Raw genomic sequence first — 16387 nt, forward strand, 5'->3', positions numbered from 1 at the left:
TGCATTTACATCTGCAAGACGTATTTAATATGTGAGTGTTTGCTCATCTGCAATACGTCTATTGGACGTTTCCTATCAGATGTCAACTAGACGTTTAGAAGATGTCTTTAAGATGTTTATGATTTAGATTGAATGTAAAACTGACATCTTAAAGACGTCTATCAGATGTTTGTACACAGCAGATGAAGCGATCTTTAACAGACCTCTTGGAGATGTACCTGTGCAATCTGCTGAAAATAACAGCTAAAACCAGCCTACGCTTTAGCTGGTTTAAACTTGAAGTAGCTGGTTTTAGGGAAAGTCAGACAAGGCAAGTACAGCCCCGATGTTTATTGAAGCTGAAAAACTCTTGCAAGAAGGTCTAGTTTGCTTAGCTTATAGGCTGGTTGGCTGGTTTTAGCTGGTTTAAGCTGGAAGTAGCTGGTTTTAGCTGGTCTCCCAGCCTGACCAGCTAAAGAAGTGGCCAAAACCCCTCTAAAACCAGCCTGCTGACCAGCTACGACCAGGCTGGAAGTAAAACCAGCCAACCAGCTTATAAGCAAACTAGAGCTTCTTGCAAGAGTTTTTCAGCTTCAATAAATATCGGTCCTGTACTTGCCTTGTCTGACTTTCCCTAAAACCAGCTACTTCAAGTTAAAAACCAGCTAAGACCAGCTTCAGGGCTGCCAACTTTTAAGTTCAACTTGGAGTGAGAATACCCAAAACCTATATTATGTGTATATTATAATAAATATATTATGTGGTGTCTGACAACTGGACATGCCTAGTAGTTAACGTCATGATGGCACTGCATTTCTATCATAAAAGTATGTAAAGGTATGTTTTGACGCTGGGATGCTGGGATTTGCCAGCACATGACTAGCATAAACCAGCAAAGGACCAGCTTAAACCAGCAAAGGACTAGCTTAAACCAGCAAAGGACCAGCTTAAACCAGCAAAGGACTAGCTTAAACCAGCAAAGGACCAGCTTAAACCAGCAAAGGACTAGCTTAAACCAGCAAAGGACCAGCTTAAACCAGCAAAGGACTAGCTTAAACCAGCAAAGGACCAGCTTAAACCAGCAAAGGACTAGCTTAAACCAGCAAAGGACCAGCTTAAACCAGCAAAGGACTAGCTTAAACCAGCAAAGGACCAGCTTAAACCAGCAAAGGACTAGCTTAAACCAGCAAAGGACCAGCTTAAACCAGCAAAGGACTAGCTTAAACCAGCAAAGGACCAGCTTAAACCAGCAAAGGACTAGCTTAAACCAGCAAAGGACCAGCTTAAACCAGCAAAGGACTAGCTTAAACCAGCAAAGGACCAGCTTAAACCAGCAAAGGACTAGCTTAAACCAGCAAAGGACCAGCTTAAACCAGCAAAGGACTAGCTTAAACCAGCAAAGGACCAGCTTAAACCAGCAAAGGACTAGCTTAAACCAGCAAAGGACCAGCTTAAACCAGCAAAGGACTAGCTTAAACCAGCAAAGGACCAGCTTAAACCAGCAAAGGACTAGCTTAAACCAGCAAAGGACCAGCTTAAACCAGCAAAGGACTAGCTTAAACCAGCAAAGGACCAGCTTAAACCAGCAAAGGACTAGCTTAAACCAGCAAAGGACCAGCTTAAACCAGCAAAGGACTAGCTTAAACCAGCAAAGGACCAGCTTAAACCAGCAAAGGACTAGCTTAAACCAGCAAAGGACCAGCTTAAACCAGCAAAGGACCCGTTTAAACCAGCAAAGGACCAGTTTAAACCAGCATCCCAGCGTCAAAACATACCTAACTAGCATATGCTGTTTTTTTCAATTACGAAAATATTTTATAGACTAAATATTTAGGCTGGTTTTAGCTGTTTTTTGTTTTCCAACTTTTGACTCAAATATTGCATATAAAGCCAGCATCCGAGTTAGTTAAGTATTGCATTACACTGATAAATACATTATTGTTATATTTTGCAGCCTTGCTGCTAGCCTGTTTGTTTATGATGTAATCGATCATTTCTCTTAGCTTTAAGAGTAAAATAAGTATCAGCTTAACTCAGTCGAGGTATTTTACTCAACATAAACAATATTATACGACATTGGGACGCTGGCTGTACATTATTCCTTATATATTTGACAAAACGTTACAAATTAGCTTTTGTTTACGCGCTCTCCGATACACTAGATGGCGCGCTCGATCCGTCAACAGCACGGCATTCGCCGCAGAAGAAGACACACCGCATCTGGAGTGAGTGTAACACTAGCTGCTATTGAGTCTGATGTGAGCTCGAGCAGTTTTCACGAGAGGCCGCTGAGGAGCGCAGCATGGCGGGGCATTTTGAGGAGAGGAGCGGCGTGATCCCGTGTCAGACAGCGTGGGGCTCGTGGTACCAGACCATAGAAGAGGTTTTCATCGAAGTCGGTGTTGCTCCCGGGACTTCAGCTAAAGAGATCACGTGCAGCATCCGGAGCAAACACATCGAGCTGCGCGTGAGAGACCAGCAGATCTTCAAGGTATGGATGAGTTATTATAAGATCCAGACAGGATTGTTTTCAGAGATTAGAGACGTCTTTTTCATTTTTGAGCACACATCTCACCTTCTGCTAACCATACGTTAATGCACATAATTTTTCAACTATGTTATTAAAGATTTTGCGGATTGTTTGTGCTAATATAATATTTTTTGTATTCATTTATTACACATTTCATGTAAACTTGTCCAGTAACGTTGCTTATCAAATGTTTGAAAACATTACCATTTTTAAAAGTCTATTATTATCATCATTTACTATTTTTTCAACTTTATTAATAATAATAAATGTTTGTTGAGCAGCAACATATTATTATGATTTGTGAAGATCACGTGACACTGAAGACTGGAGGAATGATGCTGGAAATTCAGCTTTGCATCACAGAAATAAATTACATTTTAAAATAGATTCACACAGAAAACAGTCATTTTAAATTGTAATAATATTTTAAAATTTTTCTATATATATATATATTATTATTATTTTTTTATTAAATAAATGCAGCCTTGGTGAGCAGAAGAGACTTATTTAAAAAAAAAAAAAATTTTTTTTTAATTATGTTTCCAAACTTTTGTCAAGTGTACTGTAAGTGTGTCTATATAGTTTTTAATTTCTGTTTTAGTTTAAGTTATTTTATGGAAGAAAACATCTGTCACTATTTACGTTCAATTGCAACTTTTTTTTAAAAATCAGCGTTTGTTTGTTTTTTTTAGTTAAATATAAATAATTACAGAAGAAGGCTAATTGTCTGCATGCATAAATGTGCTGAATATTGATGTTTAACAACCGAGCAGAGGAGGTGATGATAGTTTCTCCGAGGAATTCACATCAAAAATAGAAAATGAAATTGCTCTGTCCCGGTCGGACTAAAAACCCCAGTTACTCTGAAGGACCGTTTAGTTATTAGTTGAGTTATTTTGACATATCAGCACAATACATGATCACATGTTTCGGCCTGGATGAGTGGCGTTAAACGTCCCACTGAGGTGCATGCTGCTAATGCAAACTCGGCTACTTCTAATTTATAAACTCAGTTTTCTGTCGTCTCACAGGGGGAGCTGTTTGGACCCACAGTCGGCGAGGAAGCGACGTGGACGTTAGGTGACGCTGAAAGCCACTGAACAAATTCATGTCAGAGTAAATAGTGCATGCATGCAAAAGCTTATGTGTCTGTCGTGCCGTTCAGAGGACAGAAAGTTGATCCGGATCGTCCTGATGAAGTCGAACCGGGAGGCTGGGAACTGCTGGCGGTCTCTGCTGGAGGGCGAGTACGCGGCGGATCCGTGGGTTCAGGATCAGATGCAGAGGAAGCTGACGCTCGAGAGGTTTCAGAGAGAGGTGCGCCGCCGCTTCAGTCGAACGCATGCGAAGGTCTCGCATTAACTAACATTCAGAAGTTTGGAGAGCGTCTACAAAGAGTGTGTTTATTGGATACAGCACTCTTTACGGGAAAACCAGTCATATTTGTACAATTAGTTTTTTGTGTGTTAATGTAATTTATTTCTGTGATCAAAGCTGAATTTTCAGATCACATGATCTTCAGAAATCATTCTAATATGCCGATTTGACAAGAAACATTTCTGATTATCATCAGTGTTGGAAACCGTCGTGCTGCACAATATTTTTGTGGAAAACGTGATACGTTGTATTTTTCAAGATTCAACAAAGATCAAAGGAGCTGCGTTTGTTTTGTAACGTTAATCAAAAGTTCAACATTTATACGGTTACAAAAGATCCGTGTTTTAAATTCTAAACTTTCGATTCATCAGAATTCTGAAAAACAATGTAATGTTACGTTTTTGAGATATAATAAATGCATTATAAAGTGTAATAAAAATAGAAAAGTTACATTTTTCAGTTTGTTTGTTTTTTGGCGGGTGAGCGTACGATAAGGTTCAGTAGTTAATGTTAATTAATGCATTAACTAATAATGAGCAATACATTTGTTACAATTTATTCATCTTTTTTTTTAAACAATGTATTAGTAAATGTTAAATGAATATGAGCTTAGATTAATAAATGCTTTACAAGTATTTTCATTGTTAATGTTAACTAATGTAGTTGAGTAATGTTAACAATCGGAAACTTATTGTAAAGTGTTATAGAGACATATATATATATATAAATAAATAATTCCCCCCCCTCCGTCCCGTTTCCAACAGAACCCTGGATTTGACTTCAGCGGAGCAGAGATCTCTGGGAACTTTCACGGCGGCGGACCAGATTTCTCCAGCTTGCAAAAATAAGAGGACTACTTTCATTCCTGTACTTGATGTAGTCTTACTAAATTGCACCAGTTTTTTTTTTTATTTGTATATTGAATATATTCTGTGTTCCTTCTTCTGGAGACACACATAGGAAGCGCATCACAGCGAGTCTGGCTGCTGCTATAAAGCCATAATATATATATCACAAGCAGCCTTTGCGTCCGTCGAGTCTTTAAGGTGGTTTTAATGTACAAATACCAAGTTTTTTTGTAATGGCCACCACAGTGGTTTTGCTCGGCTTATCCGCTTGAATTTACAAGAAATCATACAATTCAAGGATTTGGATTAAATGCCTCAAACATTACAAACGAGCACTTTACATCTCAATATGTTTTTATTGAAAGGTTCAACTACATCATTTTGAAGCACGCTGCTCTCAACTTCTGTATCGCAACCAAAACAGAGAGGGTCTCAAATTAAATCCGCTTTATTTGTACCACTCGTGGTTTGTGTTGGAGTTAAGTATGAAACAAATGGTCACGGTTACACAAGACTAGTAATAACCAAATGTAAAAGGAGCGTCAGGCTGGTCACTTAGTAAGTAGTTAGGAAATCAAAGCCTGAGTTTCCATAGCCATCCAGATTTCTTAAGCAAAATGGCATAAAAGAAAAGAAAACAAAAACATCTAGTTTCGTCACCTTGGGTAGGAGTGTGCATTACGACAGCTGACAGCCTAGGGTGGGAGTGAAGGGGTTTGGGTCTGTGGTTGTCTTGAATCTCAAAACCCTTCTCCCTCCTCTTCCACACGGTGGACTGAGGACCTAGGCGGTTCTATACTTCATTGCTTTAAACGCGCCGATTCAGATGAACATACTGTTCACGTGCAAGCCTTACATGCTCAAACTCACCCTTGACTAGCAATCAAGACGTGAAATAAATACAATCATGGCAAAAGAGAACAAAGACGGAGGAAAGGGAAAGCAAATTTAGCAGATGTAAAGAAATTAGTGTCGGGCGCTCAACACTAACGGTCTTAGCAAGCGTATTCAGGGATCGTGGGTAGATGGGCGATCTTGTAGTAACTGTGCTTCAGTTGTCTGGTGGTTCGACCCGAAATCATCCATCGCAGTCTCTGGCCGTTTGGCTTCAGGCACTTGGTGGAGGCGTATTCAGCCAGGCATTTAGCCACCAGCTCCCTCATGCAAACCAGGTCTCCAGCTTTAACCTGAAACACAGAATCAACCACAAGACACCATAAAAAAAAAAAAAAAAAGTAGTTTTAAAGTCGGCATTAAGTGAACATTCACCCTATTTTGTAAATGCATGTTATTGATCTTATTCAGTGGTTCATTTGTAATATTTAATCAAAATGTCATAAATGGATCGGAACGACAGATTGCTCTCTGCTGATGAAATCGGTTTTATTTTTTCCCCCAAAAAATTCTGTTTTTTTTAAGTTTAAATTTGAGGATTCCGTTTGGGAATTTAATTTTCTGGACTACATTTTAATGGTTAAATTAAATTTTAGTAATCAAAAAGCACGTCTAATTAATTGAAATCATGACACTTGCACAATTTAATATAAAAAAAAAAAAAGTAACTTTTTTTTCTGGTTATCAGATGAAGGCATAAAAAAAATAAATAAATAAATAAAAATAGTGATGCACGACAGAGGTTTATGGTTCAAACTAAAACATGAAAGAAACACTGATTATTCCTTAAAAATAAAGTTTCAGTAATTATCATCATCGAGACACACGTTCTATTGTGCAACAGAAACATATTTCTCTCTGAAACATGAAAACATCCAGAACATGCAAGATTCATATTTCAATAGTCTTTTTGTGATTTAATATTCACAGACACTAGTCCATATCACAATCTGATTTAAGTGTACCGACCTACTTTTGATTTATTCTTTCAAAATTTGACAAATTCCCTGATATTCTGTGTTATAAAGTAATTTCCACATCACGGAAATCATAGGGCCCTAATATGTGTCCCTGCAGCACAAAAGCAGTGTTGAGTCGCTGGGGGATATTTGTAGCAATAGCCAACAATACATTGTATGGGTCACAATTATAGATTTCTATAATTTAAGATAAGTAAAGATCATGTTACATGAAAATATTTTGTAAATTTCCTACTGTAAAGATATCAAAACTTAATTTGATTAGTAATATGTGCTGGGCGGTATGACAAAAAATTTATATCACGGTATTTTTCAAAATTATACCGGTTTCACGGAACATGACGGTATTTTTTTTTCATGCATGAGCGGGGGTTAACCATTTTCTACTGATTGAGAGGAAATACTGCAGTATATTGACTTAGAATGCCCTATTTTACTGTCATGATGAGTGAATATTGTCAAAAAATACCACACTAAATAGTGACTAAACACGACCCCTTTTAATACATGTTAACCAGGAGTCACTCTCATTTATAATCACAGCATCGTCTGATAAACTCAGCATGCATCTACACTAAAGAGTGGCTATGCGGTTGTTTTGGCTGTATTACTTTATTTGGCAGGGGGCGGTGGATATTTGCGGCGGTCAATGTGGATATGTTCTTCTGTGTCATCACGTTTCAGCTTCAGTTTCTGAACTTTCACGCTTAGTAACACATACAGCTGTTCCCTCACCACAGTGCAGCAGTGAAAAGGGACCCCTTTCAAACAGTGTTGCGTTCCCAACATTGTTTAAGCGACATACACTGGTATTGCGGTATTTTAAAAATTAATCATAACAAAAATAAACACCGGTATTCAGTATGAACCGGTATACCGCCCAGCACTAATTAGTAATATGCATTGCTAAGAACTTCATTTGAACAACTTTAAAGGTGATTTTCTCAATATTCAGATTTTTTTCGGATTCCAGATTTTCAAATAGTTGCATCTCGGTCAAATATGGTCCTATTCTAACAAACCATACATTAATGGAAAGCTTACTTATTCAGCTTTCAGGTAATGTATAAATCTCAATTTAGAGAAATGTACACTTATGACTGGTTTTGTGATCATGTAGGATTTCTCAAATTATTTAGTTCCCTTAAACCCGCCTCCGACTCCATTTCGGAGTGCGACTCCCACATCAACGATCAATACACAGAACCAAGTCCCACCCTACATTTTTTCTGTTTGATAATCCATTAATCTTAGATGCACATCACAAGATCTGTCGCAACTTTCATTGCAACTTTACCAATTTAATATTATTTGATGCACTTGCGTATCGGTTTCTCATTAGATTCAACTCGTTACGCAACGCAGTCCGTCTGCTGTACGCCTCCACCCCATTTCCCAAACAAATAGATCTTTCTAGTAGTAATCTTGCAGGAAACTTACAGTCAAAGTCTCCCGCAGAGCATCCAGAGCCTCTCTGAGAGCAGGAACCGGCTCACACTCGTGCTCATCTTCGATCTCCAGAGCCAGAAGAGACAAAGCAAGCAGCGAAGGCTGGAGAGACAGAATTACAGTCAGACTACAAACGCACTTTGACCGTTTCCAAAGGCTCCAAACAGCTTACCTTGATTTTAGTGAAAGTAAAGGAGCAATGGCAAGCCTTCAACTGAGCCTCCAGCCTCTCGATGTTCAGAATCCGCTTACTGAAGAGAAACATTGATCTTATTTTAATGCAAGCCTATTACACATGGTTTAAACCAAGCTATGGTTGTTTTCGAGAAACGTCCACTACCTTTCAAAAGTTTGGGATCGGTACGATCCTTCTAAATGCCTTTATTTAACAAGGATGCATTAAATTGATCAAAAATGATACCAATTGATGATTCCAGTTTCAAATAAATGCTGTTCTATGGAACTTTCTATTCATCACAGAATCCTAAAAAATAAAGTTTGAGTTTCCACAAAAATAAGTTGTTTTCAACGTTGATAATAATCAGAAATGTTTCTTGAGCAGCAAATCGGCATATTAGAATGATTTCTGAAGATCATGTGACACTGAAGTCTGCTGAAAATTCAGCTTCGATCACAGAAATTACATTTGACTATATATTCACATAGTAAACTTGTTTTTTGAATTGTAAAAATATTATAAAATTTTACTGTGTTTTTGATCAAATTGATGCAGCCTTGGTGAACACGAGAGACATTAAAATCTGACCAACTCCAAACATTTGAATGGAGTCCAGTGGCTCACCTTTCTGCGTCCAGCTGCTCTTGAATGCGAGCGTGAAAGAATCTGAGGAAGTGAAGGGCGGTTGGAGCCTTGGCCTTCCAGTAGAGCTTCTTCAGAATGATCTTCTCCATCCTCATCATGTCGTGGACCGTAAAGCGGTTCTGGCTGATCCTGAGGAGGTCACTGGCCAAAGGAACGCTCTTCTCCTCTTCGGACGTCTTCACGGCGATGTAGAAGCAGCAGAGACCCACACAGGCCAGATGCTTGGGCTGAATCTGAAAACGAGAGAAACGGCATTCAACAGAAACCTACTCGGAAAACACCCGTGATTCATACAGAGAAGGCTGAGGACTGAATATTTAAACACACCTTCATCACAGCCAGGAACCGGTCTAGAAGACTCACAGCGAGGGAGAACGTCTCCGAACTGAAGCCGAAGAACCGTGTCAAGGAGAGAAGGTCTCGGACTTGAAAGTCTCTCAGCTTGACGGTCATTCTCAGACCGTTCTCCGGAGCGGACTCGATGATTCGGAGACCACAGAGTTTGGGCTGATATCTGGCTTCTTGGTCCAGAAGAGCTTTGAGCTGGACGGTAAAGGGCAAAGCCCCTGCTCCGGTCACCTGCTCAATCATCTAAAACAACAAAATATTCAACTAAAACACTATTAAAGATAGTGGATAATTATTTCATCCATGTGCAAATGTAACATGCTGTTGAAAGCTTCTATTATGCGTTTTGCATATAGACACAACAATATACCGTGAAATGCAAACTCTGCGCTACCAGTACGATAAAGTAACGGCAATTAAAGTAACGGAGTTAGTGTAATCATAACACACGTCTGAATGGAACTTCCAAAAATACCTCATTTCGGACTTTCAACATTAAAGCTCGTAAAAGGATCAAACTATTTGTAAAGATAGCCCATGTTATCACGGTAACCATGTAACGTTACAACCCTTAGGTCTGAATACATGTCTGGGCATGTCCACTAACCAGATTTCAGCCCCGTTAAAACCATTTGGTTTTATGTCAGTCTTCTCTAAATAACTTTAACTCCATATATTCACACTTTTACACTTTAAACCTAATTTCCAAGCCATTTATTTTATGTTTAGCGTTCGCAATGTATCGAGTCTTGTGTTGTTCTCCACCGCCGTGAAACATTTAAACGATTTTTCATAGACGACACCGTAACGTGGTTTTTACATTAAAAAAACATAACTAACAACAATACGTCAAAGAACTGGTCACCTTTCATAGATTTCACTGTGTTCTTAAAAACTAAAAAAAAAGACGAATCTGTGAGTTCATGAAATAAAATGCAAAATAAAGTTATTAAAAAGAAAGTTCCAAGCATGTAAGTTTAAAGCAATATAACTTCTGCGCCCTGCACACCCCAAACCCTCGGCGTCAGGCAGTGACGCACATGCTGCTTCCATGCTTTATACTCGGAGAAATCCATATCCAAACATAGAAGCACCTTATTGGGCAGTGCTCACACAGAGCTCCGTCTTTCTGAATGCCTATTGGTTCGGGTTTGTCTGTAGGCGTTGACCAAGCCCCCACACGCCGGGGAGAGGTGGGGTTTACGTGCTTGGTGCTTCCCAAACCTGTCCTGCAGGCCCCCCTGCCCTGCAACTTTTGTATGTTTCCCTTATCTAACACACCTGATTCCACTCATCAGCTCATCAGTAGAGACTGCAAGAACTAAATTGGGTGTGTCTGATTAGGGAGGCATACAAAATGTGCAGGGCAGGGGGTCCTCCAGGGCAGGTTTGGTAGATATTCAGCGCACTCCTGTGAAACAAGCTAAAAAACAAACTTTAAAAGTATTAAATCACCACCATAACTGCTTAGAAACGTTTGAATGTTACATATGATATGATATGATATGATATGATATATGATATGATATTATATTATTATAACTAAATGGTACAACAACCTGTGATCAAAACCCAATGTGTTAATTCAAAACCAGCAACAACACAAAAACAATAGTATCAGTTAACCTCACAAACATATATGCATGCATGCATACATACATACATACCTGCATGCATATAGGCTACATAAACAAACACTTATTAATTGAAGCAGTAAACATTCAGTTAATGGAAAAAGACAGAATTATGTTGTTTTGTCTTGTGCCAATGAATCTGAATCAAGTCATCTGGTTTAATTGCTTACTGTGGCTATGGAGCATGCAGAGTGAGGATTGAAGGCACAAAGGAAAAAATAATACACATAATAATATAATATAATACAATGCAATAGGCTACAATACAATATAATAGTATGATATCCTCCTGACAACCAGAAAAAAATGGATTGAAGGCACAAAGGACACATATATAATCTAATATACAGTGGTGTGAAAAAGTGTTGGCCCCCTTCCTGATTTCTTATTTTTTTGCATGTTTGTCACACTTTAATGTTTCAGATCATCAAACAAATTTAAATATTACACAAAAAATGAAAGAAAAAGCTCAATCTTAGCTGTTTAAATCTATTTAATCCATGTATTTATCTATTTATATAATATAATATTATTCTGTAATGTTCAATTATGTAATTGAACATTACAGAATAATTCAAAAACAAAATGAGAGCAATACTGTAATAACTCGTTCTGATCCTATTGTGCTTGAGATTAATTTAATCTCCTAGAATCTTCTAAAGGTTCCAACATTTGGCTAAAACAACAAAACATCTGAATATAATACATATGCACTGTGGCAATGACTCTCATGGTCAAGCAAACAATCATATAAAGAAATAGATAAGAAAAGAAACACAAATTGTCTGAGGACAGTCAACAGTTATAAGCACATTCTCCAGATTCAGACATAGTCTGTAAAGATAAGCAGGATGAAAAGAAAGGAAACTGAAATATTTATAAGATGTTTGCAATAGTCGGAATGAAGAAGTAATGTCTGTGTTGATATTATAAAACAAATGTACTATTTTTGATGGCTTAATGTTTCAGTACCAACAGATGGCGCCAAACATATCAACTTAACTGCAGAAACCTTCACACCAAAAGCAAAGCACTCGACATTTTCAATGCAAAGAGCATTTATATGCATCTTACAAGCATGCTGAGATCCTTTTTAGCATTTGCTATAAACATGGATAATCGTGCTGCATCTTTCACAGCTACATGACAATCTGACAGCTTTGATGCTCAATTTATTCCAAGATGGTCCAAAAAGCGAGATCCCCCCCAGAGCCAAGGGTTATAGACCTGCCTTTTTCACAAGCTTTCCCTCGGGATCCTTTTAACCCAGTGCCTAGTTACAAAACTGAGCTTCGGCGAGCTTGAGGGGTATGAAATAGGTCTAGCTTACCCCGTTTAATGGGCTGTGCAGGAAAACAGCATGGGAGGCCATCGAATGTATAAATACATATTCCTCATATATGTGCATGCATAACCTGCCATAATTGTAGCTGCTAATTAAGGATGCTACTGTATGCTGCACGTGGCTCCTGCAGACCATGGCTGATCAATATGCCAAACGGATGCAGGGCTGATTTGAGAATGCTTAATTATTTCCTCCTGATTAAATATTCAGATGTTTAAATAATCCTCTATTATAAAATGGGGCAGTGCACTTTAAGCCCCCTGTTGCCTTGTTTGGGTGGCAAAGCAAGCGTACTCACAGTCACAGCTTGAGCAGGAGACCATACAAGAATCCTGCTGTTTGGAGCACATGGCTCATTATTGAGATTCATCTGTAGCACTTTATTTTGCCGGAAAGCTTGGCAAGCTGACATTAAGACTTCAGGCCACGACTGAACTGAAAATGCTTGACGTAAACATGGCTGATTTGACGGCACCTGACCACGCACATAGTGAGGGAAGCTAAGCAGGTAAACCTGAAGCCCTGATACAAGACAGGAGTCTTTCAGTTGCCTAATTTTAAGGGTGTTTTAAGCACAATGCAGAGAATATAAGCAGCCAGATTACACCTTCCACTTACACATTCAGCGAAACAGAAAACAGAATGAATGAAATGAATAAAAAGCTCTATAACTGATGAATATCAACATCAATAGCTACTCTTTGGATAGGTTATTTCCTAATGTGTTATTTATAATATAGCATCCTAATAATATTTCACAATATTAAAGTTGTTACCGTATTTTTGATCAAATAAATGCAGCCTTGGTGAGCAGAAGAGACCTCTTTCAAAAATAACCATCTCATGAATTTGTTGCAGCAGCTCTATGAATATTTTGCACACTCTATGTCCAAATGTAAGGGAAAAGAAAAACCTTCTTACATCATACATGCCCATGTCTTTCTGCTGCACTTGAGTCTCCTAGATGACATTTAGAATACAGCATCACACTGTGAAGGATTTCCAAACATTTCCCTCAGCTGTTGTAACCATCCTGCAGCCGGAATAGAAGTCTAACAGCACTCCTTTTTTTGTTTTCCAAAGGAGTGCAAAAGGCTGACAGCCCTCCTGAGTGGAGTGTGACAGAGGCGCGCTCTGATCCGCACAGCAGGCAGTGCCAGCCATTCGCCAAGTGAAGGTCTGCTGTGTCAGCCTCAATCTGTCTCTGTATCCTCGGCCGTGCCAACACACAGTCTGCCAAGCTGCCATGATGCTACAGTTTTGGAGCGCACTTATCCAGGCCCTTCTCTCCAGGCCTCACAAGCAAACAGGAGCAGCCTCACAATGATTCACACGTCAATATAAAGAGAGAGAATGCCACATATTTGCCCGTATACTAAAGGTCTTTATTGTGTGCAAAAGCCATACTCATTTTGGTAATTGGTAACTTTAGGTACAGTTATGTAAATATTCTGGATTTATTAACATTGGAAAGATAGTAAGAGCAAACTGATGTGCATTTCTGTTGTGAATTTTACACTCTAAAAAATGCTGGGTTAAAAATAACCCAGCGCTGGGTCAAAAGAACCCAACAAGTGGGTCAAAACAACCCAACAAGTGGGTCAAAACAACCCAATAGCTGGGTCAAAACAACCCAACAAGTGGGGCAAAACAACCCAATAGCTGGGTCAAAACAACCCAACAAGTGGGGCAAAACAACCCAATAGCTGGGTCAAAACAACCCAACAAGTGGGGCAAAACAACCCAATAGCTGGGTCAAAACAACCCAACAAGTGGGGCAAAACAACCCAATAGCTGGGTCAAAACAACCCAACAAGTGGGGCAAAACAACCCAATAGCTGGGTCAAAACAACCCAACAAGTGGGGCAAAACAACCCAATAGCTGGGTCAAAACAACCCAACAAGTGGGGCAAAACAACCCAATAGCTGGGTCAAAACAACCCAACAAGTGGGGCAAAACAACCCAATAGCTGGGTCAAAACAACCCAACAAGTGGGGCAAAACAACCCAATAGCTGGGTCAAAACAACCCAACAAGTGGGGCAAAACAACCCAATAGCTGGGTCAAAACAACCCAACAAGTGGGGCAAAACAACCCAATAGCTGGGTCAAAACAACCCAACAAGTGGGGCAAAACAACCCAATAGCTGGGTCAAAACAACCCAACAAGTGGGGCAAAACAACCCAATAGCTGGGTCAAAACAACCCAACAAGTGGGGCAAAACAACCCAATAGCTGGGTCAAAACAACCCAACAAGTGGGGCAAAACAACCCAATAGCTGGGTCAAAACAACCCAACAAGTGGGGCAAAACAACCCAATAGCTGGGTCAAAACAACCCAACAAGTGGGGCAAAACAACCCAATAGCTGGGTCAAAACAACCCAACAAGTGGGGCAAAACAACCCAATAGCTGGGTCAAAACAACCCAACAAGTGGGGCAAAACAACCCAATAGCTGGGTCAAAACAACCCAACAAGTGGGGCAAAACAACCCAATAGCTGGGTCAAAACAACCCAACAAGTGGGGCAAAACAACCCAATAGCTGGGTCAAAACAACCCAACAAGTGGGGCAAAACAACCCAATAGCTGGGTCAAAACAACCCAACAAGTGGGGCAAAACAACCCAATAGCTGGGTCAAAACAACCCAACAAGTGGGGCAAAACAACCCAATAGCTGGGTCAAAACAACCCAACAAGTGGGGCAAAACAACCCAATAGCTGGGTCAAAACAACCCAACAAGTGGGGCAAAACAACCCAATAGCTGGGTCAAAACAACCCAACAAGTGGGGCAAAACAACCCAATAGCTGGGTCAAAACAACCCAACAAGTGGGGCAAAACAACCCAATAGCTGGGTCAAAACAACCCAACAAGTGGGGCAAAACAACCCAATAGCTGGGTCAAAACAACCCAACAAGTGGGGCAAAACAACCCAATAGCTGGGTCAAAACAACCCAACAAGTGGGGCAAAACAACCCAATAGCTGGGTCAAAACAACCCAACAAGTGGGGCAAAACAACCCAATAGCTGGGTCAAAACAACCCAACAAGTGGGGCAAAACAACCCAATAGCTGGGTCAAAACAACCCAACAAGTGGGGCAAAACAACCCAATAGCTGGGTCAAAACAACCCAACAAGTGGGGCAAAACAACCCAATAGCTGGGTCAAAACAACCCAACAAGTGGGGCAAAACAACCCAATAGCTGGGTCAAAACAACCCAACAAGTGGGGCAAAACAACCCAATAGCTGGGTCAAAACAACCCAACAAGTGGGGCAAAACAACCCAATAGCTGGGTCAAAACAACCCAACAAGTGGGGCAAAACAACCCAATAGCTGGGTCAAAACAACCCAACAAGTGGGGCAAAACAACCCAATAGCTGGGTCAAAACAACCCAACAAGTGGGGCAAAACAACCCAATAGCTGGGTCAAAACAACCCAACAAGTGGGGCAAAACAACCCAATAGCTGGGTCAAAACAACCCAACAAGTGGGGCAAAACAACCCAATAGCTGGGTCAAAACAACCCAACAAGTGGGGCAAAACAACCCAACAGCAGGGGCAAAACAACCCAACCATTGGGTTAAATATAACCTAGCGCTGGGTTAAAAAGGGACAACCCAGTGGTTGGGGTCAAAACAACCCAATAGCTGGGTCAAAACAACCCAACAAGTGGGGCAAAACAACCCAACAGCTGGGTCAAAACAACCCAACAAGTGGGGCAAAACAACCCAACAAGTGGGGCCAAACAACCCAACAAGTGGGTCAAAACTACCCAATAGCTGTAATAATATTCTTATTATTACAGCTATAATAATATTCTTATATATAATATATAATAATATTCAATAATATTCTTTTCATGCCACATTTAAAGGAATAGTTCACCTAAAAATTTGATGACAGTTTTCTTCATCTGAACATCAGTGTCTCAGCAATGGATGCTCTGCAGTGAATGGGTGCCGTCAGAATGAGAGTCCAAACAGCTGATAAAGACATCGCAGTATTTCACTTTTAAGTAATTCTCAAGTTTTTAACAAACGTTAGAAAGCCAGAACAGCTCTAAACAAATATGTGGGTTGATTTTGATGTGAGAGACAACAGGAGATGGACTTTTTCCACCGGAAGAAACCTTATTATGGATTATGGACTTATTATGGATTTGACCCGAAGCAACCGTTT

General features: G+C 39.8%; 2 protein-coding genes across 2 annotated transcripts; one reads left to right on the forward strand and one right to left on the reverse strand.

Annotated features, from left to right (window-relative positions):
- The first annotated feature begins 2080 nt into the window (after positions 1-2080).
- On the forward strand, positions 2081-5543 carry nudcd2 (NudC domain containing 2). The gene is made up of 4 exons (XM_016243509.1): positions 2081-2470; positions 3541-3589; positions 3675-3826; positions 4651-5543. The coding sequence occupies exons 1-4, from the start codon at positions 2282-2284 to the stop codon at positions 4732-4734; spliced, it is 474 nt and encodes a 157-aa protein (XP_016098995.1). The 5' UTR covers positions 2081-2281; the 3' UTR covers positions 4735-5543.
- Positions 5182-10279, reverse strand: LOC107559608 (cyclin-G1). Its single transcript, XM_016243507.1, has 6 exons — positions 10094-10279; positions 9208-9471; positions 8860-9113; positions 8230-8308; positions 8049-8159; positions 5182-5921 (listed from the first exon to the last, which is right to left on the reverse strand). Exons 2-6 carry the CDS (start codon positions 9469-9471, stop codon positions 5730-5732), a joined length of 900 nt encoding a protein of 299 aa, XP_016098993.1. The 5' UTR covers positions 10094-10279; the 3' UTR covers positions 5182-5729.
- Positions 10280-16387: the final 6108 nt, after the last annotated feature.

This window comes from Sinocyclocheilus grahami, unplaced genomic scaffold (genome assembly GCF_001515645.1).
Source record: "Sinocyclocheilus grahami isolate Dianchi unplaced genomic scaffold, SAMN03320097.WGS_v1.1 scaffold692.1, whole genome shotgun sequence".
NCBI classification, from domain to species: domain Eukaryota; kingdom Metazoa; phylum Chordata; class Actinopteri; order Cypriniformes; family Cyprinidae; genus Sinocyclocheilus; species Sinocyclocheilus grahami.